The 13,974-nt window shown below is 32.6% G+C and overlaps 1 protein-coding gene across 6 annotated transcripts in view; it reads left to right on the top strand.

The window, feature by feature from the left end:
• LOC111699335 (GRIP and coiled-coil domain-containing protein 2) overlaps nt 1–13,974 on the top strand; it is a 30,252-nt gene that overhangs the window by 8,749 nt on the left and 7,529 nt on the right. For all 6 annotated transcript variants that reach the window (XM_023469985.1, XM_023469982.1, XM_023469983.1 and 3 more), the window contains 7 exons: nt 2,783–2,931; nt 3,748–3,824; nt 4,366–4,444; nt 4,642–4,737; nt 5,676–5,783; nt 7,458–7,581; nt 7,643–13,463. In XM_023469985.1, the coding sequence (XP_023325753.1) occupies nt 2,875–2,931; nt 3,748–3,824; nt 4,366–4,444; nt 4,642–4,737; nt 5,676–5,783; nt 7,458–7,581; nt 7,643–13,463 (6,362 nt within the window). In that variant the 5' untranslated portion in view covers nt 2,783–2,874. The remainder of the gene's footprint in view (nt 1–2,782; nt 2,932–3,747; nt 3,825–4,365; nt 4,445–4,641; nt 4,738–5,675; nt 5,784–7,457; nt 7,582–7,642; nt 13,464–13,974) is intronic.

The raw sequence follows: 13,974 nt of genomic DNA, 5'->3' as shown, positions 1-13,974 counted from the left end.
TACCAAAAACAGAAAGAAAGGGTTTCACTGCAAATTTTTTTTACAATTGTAGAAGAATTTCCTAAATGCATGTAAAGTTGACAATATGAAAAAAGATGAGGTTAAACTTTTTCAAAAGAGGTGTAAGTTGAGTTTTTTTCTTTAGTTTAATTTTAAAAGGTTTTGATTTTAGAAATTTTATATTGTATTGTTGAGTGGAAAAGAAATGAAAAGGAAATACCATCGTATCTAAGGTTGGCATTACCCTAAATCGATTTCTGAAAAAGATTGATGAAAAAATTGACCTTTTTCTCATTATTTTGTATGAAATAAATTAGTTGCACAATGCGTTGTATTTGCTGGATGGTGTGTAAAAGTTTTTAGTATTGGAAATCAGTGTTGTTATAAATATCTCACCACAATATACGTCTAATGTCCCTTTAAGGTAGAAATATTTCACTACCATATACGTCTATTGTCCCTTTAAGGTATAAATATCTCATTTCAAATTACGTCTATTGTACTTTTAAGGTATAAATATCTCACTACAATATACGTCTATTGTACCTTTAAGGTATAAATATCTCACCACAATATACGTCTAATGTCCCTTTAAGTTAGAAATAGTTCACTACCATATACGTCTATTGTACCTTTAAGGTATAAATATCTCACTTCAAATTACGTCTATTTTCCCTTTAAGGTATAAATATCTCACCACAATATACGTCTATTGTCCCTTTAAGGTATAAATATCTCACTACAATATACGTCTATTGTACCTTTAAGGTATAAATATCTCACTACAAATTACGTCTGTTGTACCTTTAAGGTATAAATATCTCACTACAATATACGTCTTTTCTCCTTTAAGGTAAAAATATCTCACTTCAAATTACGTCTATTGTCCTTTAAGGTATAAATATCTCACTACAAATTACGTCTATTGTCCCTTTATGGTATATTACGTCTATTGTCCCTTTAAGGTATAAATAACTCACTACAAATTACGTCTATTGTCCCTTTAAGGTATAAATATCTCACTACAATATACGTCTATTGTCCCTTTAAGATGCAAATTTCTCACTACAAATTACGTCTATTGTCCCATTAAACAAGAAATTTTGGAGAATTAATCATATACACTTGACTTAAACATGTAAAAACGTCTTTACGACTCTTTTACTAAATGCACAAATAGTAGACTACACACTACACATAACACAGTGTACATCCTACAAACATATGAACAGATGGTTGCGTTTTATTCGTTTGTTCATCGTTTGTGAACGATCCATTTCGCTCGTTAGATTTCAATCATTTAAAAAAATGATCTAATTCGTCCTCAAAATTATCGATCATTTTCCATCTATTTCATTTGTTTTCTTACTGAACAATCGAGTTCTGTAAAATCGTTTGAATTAAGTAAAATCGTAAATGTTTGGTATAAAAATCGTTTGTCCATTAAAACCAAACAGTTTTTTTAATCTTTCGGAAAGTTGGTTTGTTCAGTAAAAACCTGTGTTCTTTTTCAAGCTAGTTTGAACGAACGATTTAGAAATCGTTCATAAACGATCAGGATTTCTCAAACAATTAAAATCGTTCATTTTTTCGTTCGTTTTGAAAAAAACGTTTGTTTATTAATTTCGTTGAATGATTCAAGTCGTATTCCATCGTTCTTTTTTTCTTAAGGACACCATCGTTCACGAAAAATTTCGTTTCTTCTCAAAAGTTTCGGTCCTTCTCAACATTTCGGTCGTTCACAAAAACGGTGCACATCTCGTAAAACATGTAGCCTTTGCAATCCTATTCATCCAAAGGTTGAAAGCCTCATACAAAAATCGATAAGAATTTTTCATACTTCATCTTTAAAACTAAAGTTAAAGTACACGGTACACTTCTTAAATGTACATGTCTAGGGCTACAAAAAAGCATAATGAGACAGTTAGGTAAAAACAACGATCGAGGCATTGCGACACTTTAAAGTCGAACAAATCTTGAAAATGTACACAACTTTTCATACCAGTCCGGATCTTTGTACGATGCATTTTCATTCTAAAATATTTGAGTTCTAAAAAATATTTAAAATAACAACTTATGCATATACTTGAAAATAATGTTCTTTTCTGTCATGTTGTGTATGCTAATTATTTTTTTCTTACTTTCAATTAGCTGAAAGAGAGGTCAATGAACTAGATTTTTCCTGTTAATTTACATAGCAATGGAATATTGAGGTTGAAAAAATGTAGTTTAAGAAAAATAATTGTTTTTCAATTTTTTCTTAATTGTCTTTGGAGACTACATTCTTAACTAAACCTGAGAGCGAAATTATAAAGATAAAGAAAAATGTTAGAAATGAAAAATTGTTTAAGAAATGGTGTTCAGATAACACAGGTGTCCCAGGGGGACGGGTGATATGTATTGACAAGCGAAGCATAATATACTTTCTTTACAAGAATTTAACAAGTTAAACATTTAGTTTTCAATTTTCTCAAAGCATGTTTTTGGGTTGACTTAAGGGACCATATTTTTTCTTCAAGTTACCCTAGATTTTAGGAAGGCCTGATCATAAAAACAACCTACATCATTATCATTGATGTGAAATAAATAAATATATAAAGGTCTTAAATCCTTACAAGTTCCTCCATTGTCCTGTTTTCCTTTTAAAGAAACTATGCAATTATGATAACTTTGTTCTTGATCAGACAAAGCTTTTAAAGATACCGAATTGTGAATCGGCATACAGCTCTCCACTCCATAAATGGAATAAAGAAATGTTGAAAATATCTTTTTTCTTTTTCAGTTTTTGGTTGAAAGGAGAGCAGAAAGCTGGCAGCTCAAAGAGCTCTGCTCAGGGCAGAATAAGAAAAAGAAGAAGAACGAATAAAAGAGAAAATGGATGATTCCAACAGACGATCCCTTGATTTATCATCTCTGGACGATATACCAGAGGTACTAGAAATATTAATCCTCTTTGGACAAAAGAACTGAACACTACTTGCCATAAATTATCTGTTCTTTTTTCTTTGGAGTCTGGTGCCGTAAATCCTTAGACAAAAGATGTTAGGTACTTTCCAAAAGAAACTTCCCAAGTCTGTTCTAACCGCAGCGCTCGCCCCCTAGCCTGTTATACCCTCAGCACTTGGGCCCTTAGCCCATCCTAGTTCTAGCGCTTGGGCCCTTAGCCCATCCTAGTTCTAGCGCTTGGGCCCTTAGCCCATCCTAGTTCTAGCGCTTGGGCCCCAATGCATCCTGCGGCGCCTCAGCAGGCCTAGCCTAATATTTGGGAACTTGCTGCTTGAGAAGTTGTATATTTTGGAAGTTGCCACTTGGGAAATTGTAATTTGGGAAGTCGCTTATGGGAATATTATGGGAAAACACCATTTTAAAATACGAATTCAGTCAGATGAAATTTATTTTCTGGACAGTGTTGTGATGGGCAATAATTTAGTGCGCTTAAAAAAAGTATTTTTAAAGGTTTTTGTTCTTTTTATAAGGCAGCCAAAAATCTTTCCAAACTGTATTTCCGTAAAAGTTGTTTTAAAACTGTACTAAATTTTTATCCTTAGAGATAAGTAAGAGACAAAATCAAATCAAAGTTTTTGTTGCAATTTATTTTCATATCAAGGTTACAATTTGGACAGAAATTATTAAGAACAAACAATTATAAAATTTGTAAAACTTCTCAGATTATTGAGAAACCTTTAAAACGACCAAAAACATACCAAAAAAAAAGAAAAAAGTTAAAAAAAGTAATTGAATGTTTAGGAACGTCCGTACAGCAAGGGAGATGACAGTAATCGGCTTGATTCAGGGCTAGGGGAGTGGGATTCAAGCAGCTCAAGGTCAATCAATCATTTAACCAGTTAATGTATCAATTAATCAATTAATCAATTAATCAATAATTTAATAATTGAATAAAAAAATATTAAAGAAATAATTAAATCAGTCAATAAAGTAATCATGTAATCAATCAATAAAACATTAAATTAATCAATAAATCATTGAATTAAGCAATAAATCAATAAGTAAACTCAATAAAAAATTAAATGATCAATAAAACAAGGACCCAATTAATCAATCAACTAATCTGAATGCTAAATTTAAGAGCAGGAAACACATTTTGATGTTTTGTTCTTGATCATCATTGGTCTATTTGATCAATTAAAAAATAGAAATGATTTTTGACTTTTCAGACTTTTACACTTTGGTCTAACTGAATTTAAAGTTAAAAATATAAAAGTTCTTCAACATTAGGTTGCAAAGAAAATCATGGTTTGCAAAAAACCTAGCTACTTTTTATGAGATCCATTAAACAAATAATTCAATTATAAATAAATCAATAAAAAAGTCTAAAATCAAATTTTTCTAATTTTCCCATTTTAGAAAAACGTCTGTATCAAGCCAGGGAAGTAGACTTAGTCCGGAAATTAATGAAAAAGCCACACACTCAGTCAGTATAAAGGTACATGACCCTCCCCACCCCACTCAAAAAAAATCATTAAAAAATGGACATTTTTGAAAATATAATCTCCCCAAAACTAGATTTTTGCCAAAGTTGTATAACAGCATTCAAACATTACTTATTTTTAACAACATCTCATCTGAAAATGCTCATTTTACCAATCAAAGTTCATTTGATGTCTAAGATTAATTGTTTAGGAAAATAAAGATGTTGGAAGGAGAAGGAGAAGTGGTATTGATATGGTGCTAAGAAAACCCTCAGTTCTGATGGCAAGTGAACACACAAATCCCTCGGTAAGAAAATAAAAAAAAATAAAAAAAATCCTATTAAAACAAATTTGGCTTCAAGAAACAAAATATATTTTTTTTTGAGAATTTTTAAATATAGAGTTTCTTGACAATCCAGCTTGGGTTAGTTGTACGTGTAACCCCTGAACCCTAATCTTCCCAAAAGCAATTAAATCTATAGCCTTGGATGTCCTATAGCACATTCCTCACTGAATTTTGACTTCCAATTTTGTCACTCTGTTAGGGCTGGGCATATTCCAACTTTTTCTAGCCGTTTCGTTAACAGTTCCAGCTTTTAAAAAAGAAAAAATTTAGGTAGCCGTTAGTTATAAAAGTAAGAAGAAAACATTTGTTTCGTTAATTCATTTTTCGTTTTTTTTTAAAGTTAGCGTTAGTCAATGCTCTCAGTTTTATTAAACATGTTAATGGAAGATATTCTGCCGTTAATGGTTGTTTTTTGCAATTAACTGTATATGCTTTTGAAATTTTCATTAATGGTTTGTCAAATTGTTAACAGTGCAAGCCTTTAACAGTTGGTTTAAGTATTATTAGTGTTAACGGTTTGCTAAAACATAAAAATTTCCATAAAAAACAGATAACAGTTTATCAAATTGGATTTACAGCACAAGCGATCACCAAATTGCAAAAAAAAATCTTTATAAGTTTCATCATATAAATAGGGGGGGGGGGGGAAGTTTCATACAATTTTAGCCAAAAAAAAGAACGAAAGTTTCCAGTTTTTTAAAAACCCATCCGTTTTGTGTTCATTTTCAACAGTTAATTTTTTTTACAAAAACGAAAACCTTAGTTTTGTTCAGGAACTTTGCCCAGCCCTACTCTCTGTTACTTGTATTTTTTGAATTTGCCTTTCTTGAATGATTTCAACATTTTTATGTTTAAGATAAACCTGTTTTACATTCTAATTTGTAGCTTAACATTTTCAGATAATAACGACCCGCCTGCCAAAGATTGGGCGGAGCATGCGATCTTCTGGTAGGTGGAGTAGGAAGATGTCACCTGCTGGACTAGAATACCTGAAAATGGACGATGAGGTAAAGAATGACATATTTTGATTATCAATATTTTCAAACGGGGACCGGATAAACTGAATTGGAGAGGAGTCAAAGAATACCCACTTCTTTAACTTTTTCTCTAGTGGATCAAATAATCAAATCAAACGGATTTAAAGCTTAAGTCAAAAGAGGTGAACCATTTATATATATAATTCAACAACTTTTCCCAATTCATTAAATTCAGTCCTAAGAATTTCAAAATTGCATCATATTTGTTTTTTGGATTGCATGGCGTCCATGACAATTAAAGTTTGTGATGTAAAACTTCCCCGACGGATAATATTGTGATACATTTTTGGAAAGCCCTTGGGCTCTAATAATAATAAAGGTAAGTTTGAAAATTTCAAATATTAATTGTAATATCAAGTTAGGAAGTAAAAAATGTTCAAAAATAAAATATGATAATTATACATTTTTGAAAAGCCCTTACCACTGCAAATTATGCAAAAAAATTGCAAACTTTTCCAAAACTAAACTTGTATTCAAGGAAAACAGAAAATGTGCAAATTCTCCTGAAAGGCATCTAAGCAAAAAAGTATGCAAACATTTTTTTAGTTCCTTTTGGTCAAGGCTTTTTGAAGAGCCATAAAAAGTCAAAATCCAATGACCGGAAGTAGGTATAAATACAGATCTAGTCGAGTAAAGGTAAAATAAGGCATTCAGGCAAGTAGAATAGGGTTAAAACATCAATTATTTCAGCGTAAAATTAAGGGGTAAATTTGTGTCCTGCAATTAGCCTGCAGACATTTTAATGTGCCCATGTAGGGATGCTATTTTTGGAACAAAAGTGTATTTAAAGTTTAACAATAGAATGTGCTCTAACCTTGCCCCCTCAGTTTTCATGATTGATTGAGCGGATTGTTCTAATTTCATCAGAGTTTTCAAAGGAAAGACAGAACTATTGTTTGCAAGATTTTTCTTGTTACTCATCCTTGCATACTTTTCAGTCTGTCTAACTAACACTTCAATTCAGAACTTTAAAAATACATCAAGAAAACATGATTTAGCATATTTTGTATTAAACAAATAAGGAGAATAATAGATACTACCCTTGAGTATTTTGCGACAAGTCTCTGACTGAAAATATTGAAGCATATCTCCCTTCTCTTTAAACCATCAATAATACACTTAATTTCCCTTTAGTATGACTCACAGAATAAGAAAACACACCTTTAAGACACCCTATTCTGAATTTGCTGCTTTATTTGGAATTATTGTAGAAAAGAATTCTTGTATAGTTGAGAAAGCTATTGTGATTACAAACTTGAATCTTGATGGAATGTTCCTTGGAGAATTTTTCGGAGCAACTACTTGTAAAGCAATGATTTCTAACACAGCTGCAAGTATAAGTCAACCAAGGGAAATTTAAAACCTTTTGCAGAACAATTTTGCATCTTATCATAGTAAAAAATCAAATCATTCTGTAGTTTTAAGACTTCCTGACACAATTGTTAAGATTCACCCCTTTAAACAAATCCAGAATTTAGGATAATGCATTTTGTGCAAATGCCTTAAATTTTCAGATTATACAAATTGTTGTTTTGATTTTTGTTTGAGTTTAGAAAAGGGGTATTTGTACTTCATTAGTGCAAGCACTTAACATATAAAATTTTTTTCTTGTCCGAAAAGATTTTATTGCACATACCTATCTAGATGGAAGAGGTTTTGAGAAACGGAAAGATGATGTTGGTTCCACGAAAGATTAGTGATCACATCCCAACAGTTCCTATTCATTCCACTGATCGGTTTATTGTACTGGAGTGGAATGAAAATTTAGGTAAAATACACTATAATATATTACCTTTTAAAGCAGAATAATAAATAAATTATTTAAACAGGCTTGGAGGATGAAGATCTTCAAATCTACAAAACACCTAAAATAGAAAAGTATGAGCTGCATAAACACAAATGGGAGTTTTTCGGTAAAAGAGACTTCAGGAAAATGATGATCCTTGCCTTGGATGGAGATGAATGGATGTCAGGTCAACAAAAGTTTGATATTATGAAAAGTTTAGTTTCTGAAAAAGATCAACGAAAGATGGAGAAAATGTTAAAGATGGGATATTCACATGATGATATTGTAAATCATTTTATGGAAGAAGCAGAAAAGAAAAGTGGAAATAGTGACCTTAGGAAAAAAATGGAAATGGCCATGAAAGACAATAAGGATATGTCTGATGATGAAATGATGGAAGTAATGCGTTTTCAGATGGGAGAAGACTCATTGAAGGAAATGGAGAAAATGCTTAAAGAAGGAGCTTCAGTAAAGGATGTCATGAAGAAAATGATGATCCAAGGAAACACAAAAGAAGAGGAGATGTTGGAAAAGGCAGAAACCTTGCAGCATTTAATGAATTCCAAGAAAAAGAACATCAAACTGTCAGAAAAAGAAGCAGGAAACATGATTGAAGAACGTTTTGATGATGATTCCAAATCAAAACTTAAGAAGCTAATGACTTCAGGGGCTTCAATAAAAGATGCAATAAATAATGTAATCAATGAATCACAGTGTAAAGAAAATCTTACTGAAATGGAAAAGAAAATTAGACTCATGACAGAGGGTAAAGAGCTTACACAATATCAAATGTATGAATTGATAAAAGACCAACTTGATGAAGAATCAAGAAAGAAAATGGAAGAGATGGTGAAAAATGGATGCCCTCTTGATGAAGCCATTGATTTCTTTATGAAGAAAGGGAAAACCATTGAACAGGTGCAAAAAGAGAGATCTGAAAAGCTGAGGGAAATGGTCAAATCTCAATCTGGATTTAACCAAGCTGATGTACTTGACTTAATGAGAAGTGAACTTAGCAAGGAAGATAGAGCACAGCTTGAGAAAATGCTGGCAAGTGGTTGCAATCCTCAAGAAGTAATTGATCATTTTCTTAATAGAGGCAAAGAAGAGATTGGCACTAAGACCATATTTCAATTAAAAATGGAAGAATTAATCGCTGGAAAAGGTCTAAATGATGAAGAGGTTCTTGCTATGATGAGGGGCCAACTTGATGAAGAAGTAAAACAAGCCATAAAAGACATGATGGCTAAGGGTTACAGCAGCCGAGATATCATCAATTACCTAATGCGCACTGTTAAAACAATAGAAGAAAAAGAACAAGAAAACATGGAAAAACTTTCATCACTTTTTGATGATCATAATATGACAGAAGATGACAAGGTTGCGATGCTTGAAAAGCAGTTGAGTAATGAAGATAAAGCTCAAATGGAAGAAATGCTTAAAAATGGATGTTCAATAGAAGAGGTCATTGGTCATTTTATGAACAGATCAATAAGCCCAGAGAGAGAAAAATCAACATTTGCCAAAACTATTGAGAGATTATGTGAAGGAAAAAATCTATCTCAAGATGAACTTCTTCTTCTTATCTCTGAAAACTTAGATACAGAGTCAATAGAAAAAATGAATGAAATGTTAAAGAAAGGATACTCAAAGCAAGATGTCATTAATCATTTTATGAAAAACGCTAAATCCAAAGATGAGCTAATGAAAGAAACTGCAGAAAAAATCAAAGCCTTGATGAATGATGAATCAATGACAGACAAAGATAAGATTGAAATGTTGAGGAATCAGTTAAGTAAAGAGGATCTTTCTCAATTGGAAATGCTTCTGAAAGATGGAGGAAGTGTAGATGATGTCATGAATCAGATCCTAAAGAGCAAAAGTACAGAAAGTGTGGCAGAAACACAGTTATCTAAGGTTGTTAGTCAACTCATTGATGGGCGGGATCTTTCAAAACAAGAAATTCTTGGAATTATCAAAGGTCAGCTTGATGAAGATTCTAAGAGCGAATTAGAAGATATGATAAGCAATGGTTTCTCCGAACAGCAAATTATTGATCACTTCCTTGCAAATGGAAAGACTATTCAAGAAAAGAGAAAAGAAATGTCAGAAAAGATCATTGCACTAATAACAGATGTGCACTGCTCCCCAAAGGAAAAGATTGAGCTTATCAAGGGTGTTCTTCTGTCCTCAGATTTGAAACAGATTGATAACATGCTCTCCAGAGGCTGTTCAATAGAGGAAGTAATCTCTCATTTTTCATCAAGGGGAACTCATGAAGAGTCACATAGTGAGCTGGTTGAAAGGGTGAAAAAATTATCCTGTGGAAAACCTTTACCCCCTGAGGACATGCTGGAGATTATTAAAGGTCAACTTGGAAATGCTGGCCAGGCTGAATTAGATGATTTGATAAGCAAAGGGTATAATGCTCAAGATATAGTAGAATACTTCCTTGAGAAAGGAAAAACTCCTGAAGAAGAAAGACTGAGCAGTAAACTTAACGAGCTTGGAGATCTGTCTAAAATGACAAAAGAAGAAATGCTCAGTGCAATGAATACTCATCTTAACAAGCAAGAAAAAGCAGCAATGGAACAGATGCTGAAAGCAGGCAAATCAATTGAGGAAATTCTCCATCAATTTGCAGATTCTGATAAGCCTGAATCTCTTAGCGAGAGAATCAAGAAACTTTCTGCAAATAGAAAACTGTCAAATGAAGAAATTATAGACCTTATGAAAGATAACATTAGTGATGAGCAAAGAGAAGAGATGGATAAAATGCTTGCCAATGGAATGTCTTCTGAAGATGTTGTCAAATACTTTTTGGAAAACGGGAAGTGTAAAACAGAATATCATAAAGATGTCGCTAAAATGTTGGAATCTCTGATTGATCTTAATAAAATGAATGACAAGGAAATAAAGAAAATTCTTGATGCCCAGCTCTCAGATGCTGACAAGGAAGAAATGGAGTTTATGATTAAAAATGGATGCTCTATGGAAGAAATAGTGGCATATTTCAAATGCAGAGCCATTGAAGATGATGAAACAATTTCCGAACTATCCAAAAGGGTTAAGAAGATTTCATTGGGGAAAAATATTTCTGATGATGACATGTTAAAAATCATCAGAGAACAGCTTGGAGCTGAGGGACAATCTAAGTTAGATAGTATGTTGAGGGAAGGATTATCAACCCAAGATATCATAGAATATTTTATGATTAATGGAAAAACTGAAAGAGAAGAGCACAAAGAAGTTGCTCAAAAGATCGGGAGATTGGTACAAAAAAGAAAACTTTCCAGAGAAGAAATAAAAGACATTCTCAGTAGTAATCTTGGAGAAGCAGATGTCCTAAAAATGAATGAGCTGCTAAACCATGGTTGCACTTATGAAGAAATCTTGCAACACTTTCTACTTCGAGGTGCATCACCTGAGAAGTCCAAAACAGAGCTTTCAAAGAGGGTAAAGAAGATGTCTCAGGGAAAAGGATTAACTAAATCAGAGATAATTGAAATCATAAGATTGCAGCTAACTCAAGAAGGTCAAGAGTCTCTTGATCTAATGCTGACAAAAGGATATTACCAACAAGATGTTATAACACACTTTATGATGAAAGGTAAAACTTGTGATGAAGAGTATCGAGATATAGCAGAAAAACTTAGTCAGCTGATCAACCCAGAGACAATGACAGAAGAAGAAATATTACAAATTATAAAAGATAATGTTGGCGGATTTGATAAGGCTCAGGTTGAGGAAATGCTTCGCTGTGGTTGTACTACTCCTGAAATATTAAACCTTTTCCTAAACAGGGGAAAGAGTCTCGATTTTAAGACTAAGCTCTATGCTCGAGTACAACAGCTTGTGGAGGGTAAAGTTATACATCCACTGGATTTACTGGATATCATTAAGGCCAATGCATCAGAGGATTTACTTGATGATATTAAGAAGTTGTTTGAAAAGGGATACACAGTACAAGATGTTATAGAGCATGCACTAAAATATGGTAAAACACCAGAAGAAAAATTAAAGGAGGTGGCCGAAAAGATGTACCAACTGCTACAGTCAGATATGAAAGATGCAGATGTGTTGGCTGCCATGAAAAGACAGCTTGGAAAAGATGGAAATGCAAAGGTGGATGAAATGCTAAAAAGTGGATTTTCTTTAACAGAAATACTAGATTTTCTAATGGGCAAGGACAACAGTGAGCCAGAAGAAGAAACAGAATTTGCAATAAAGATTAAACAATTGATGGGAGATCGTATACTGGACGCAGATGAGATGATTGAGCTAATCAAAAGCCAGTTGGATATTAGTACACAAATCCAAATAGATGAGATGCTTAGAAATGGTTGTTCAAAGGATGAGATTGTCAAACATTTTATGAATAGAGAGAAAAATAAAAAAGGTCAAAAGAAAAATGAATTTGGAAGAAAAATATTTGAACTTACAAAAGGTTCCAAGCTTACCAAAAGAGAAATAATATTGCTAATGAAAAATCATTTAGATGAGGAATCATGTGCAAAAATGGAAGATATGATTAAGAAATGTTACCCAATGGAAGATATTATTGATTATTTCCTCAAGCATGGAAAAACTCCTGAGCAAGCTCTTCGTGAAAAAGTATTATTGAAAGAGAGAAATAAAAAAGAAGCTTCTAGAAAAATTAGAAAAATGATTGATGGTAATAATCTGTCCAATGAAGAAATTTTAGCAATTCTTAAACTTCAAATGGGTGATGACGACAAAGCTCAACTAGAACTAATGGTAAAAAAAGGTTGCACAGCACAAGAAATCATAGATCACTTCATGAACCGGGATGTCTCAGATGATGAAAATGAACAGACATTATTTGAAAAGAAAATGATTGATCTAATGCAAGGTAAAGATATGTCTAAAGACGATATTCTTAAGTTAATGAAAAGTGAACTGGATAATGAATCTGTCAAACAAATGGAAGAAATGGTGAAGAAGGGATATACTAAAGATGATATTATCAAATATTTTATGAAGCATGGAGATGATCGAAATGACTTTGTGCAGGAAATGAAGAAGCTGACAGATGACTCATCTCTTTCCAAAGAGGAATTATTGGAGGTAATGAAAAACAAACTAGGAGTTCTTTCACAGCGCAAAGTTGATGAAATGATACGGGAAGGATATTCTACTGATGAAATTATCCAGCATTTAATGGCTCATGGCAAAACTCAGGAACAAGAATATAATCTTTTCACAAGAAGAATGAGTCAAATACTAGATGAGAAATCCATGACGGAGAAAGAAAAGGTTGAAAAGCTCAAAGAAAATCTGGGGAAAGAGGCAGCATCTATGGTAGAGGAGCTGTTGAAAAATGGTTTAACTCCAAATGACATCCTTGACCTGTTCTTGAAGCATGGAGACAACCTCAATGGTCTTGTCAAAGATGACTTTTTTGTGCGTGAACTTATATTTCCTGAAGAACCTTCTGATGCCCATCTTCACAAGAGCAGAAATGTGTTTATTATCATAGACAAAGATGAATCAAAAAAATTACTTTCATACATGAGTCCATCGGGCAAGGTTCATATATTTGGAATTTTCTTTGAGCAAGTTTTAAAACTTATTGATGGAAAAGATCTAACACACAGAGAAATTTTAGACCTAATGAGAAGTAGAATGGGTGCTGGTTATGCCAAAGAATTTGATGAGTTAAGAGAGAAAGGATTTTCCCTTCAACAAATAGTTGATTATTTCCTTCAAAGAGACGAAGAAACAATTGCAGAATCCCGACTAGTTGCTAAACTGAAAGCTGATGCTCGAGTTGATTCCCGTGTTTATCTAAAGAGAACATATTCTAAGGAGAAATGGGGTGTCAGTCTAACTTATACATTCAGGTATGACAATACTTACCTCCATTTAACGCTAAAATAACAGGAAGTCACATGGAAGTTCTGGGATTGGGGAACTACAGCATTAATTGTCCTAAATATGCTACTTGCAATATCAGATTTGAATATGCAAGTGGCGCATAATACTTTGTTTTTTTGGCACACAAATATTTCTCATGCTTTTTACACTTTACAGTTTATAAATAAGCTAGATATTTAAGTCTTGTGCAAAATGCAGAATTTGTTCTGAAATGTTGTTTTGTCTGCTATGTCCTTATCTGATCAAATAATATGTAAAAAGCAATTATGTCTCTCAATTAAACCCGCCGGAATACTAGGTATTTTCTCTTTGTCTTGAAAAATAAAACTAATTTACACAGTTTAAAGTTAAGAACAAATTATACTTTTCTCTTTGGGGATACTATTATTTGATTTTTTTTCAGAAAATTTTGAAAATGAGGTCGATTTTTTAAATGGATTTTAGTTCATCAAAAATGTCATTCTCAGACAAATTATT

This window comes from Eurytemora carolleeae, unplaced genomic scaffold (genome assembly GCF_000591075.1).
Source record: "Eurytemora carolleeae unplaced genomic scaffold, Eaff_2.0 scaffold344, whole genome shotgun sequence".
Classification (NCBI taxonomy): Eukaryota; Metazoa; Arthropoda; class Copepoda; order Calanoida; family Temoridae; genus Eurytemora; species Eurytemora carolleeae.
Note: the sequence above shows the minus strand (reverse complement) of the source record. Positions and strands in the feature narration are given on the sequence as shown.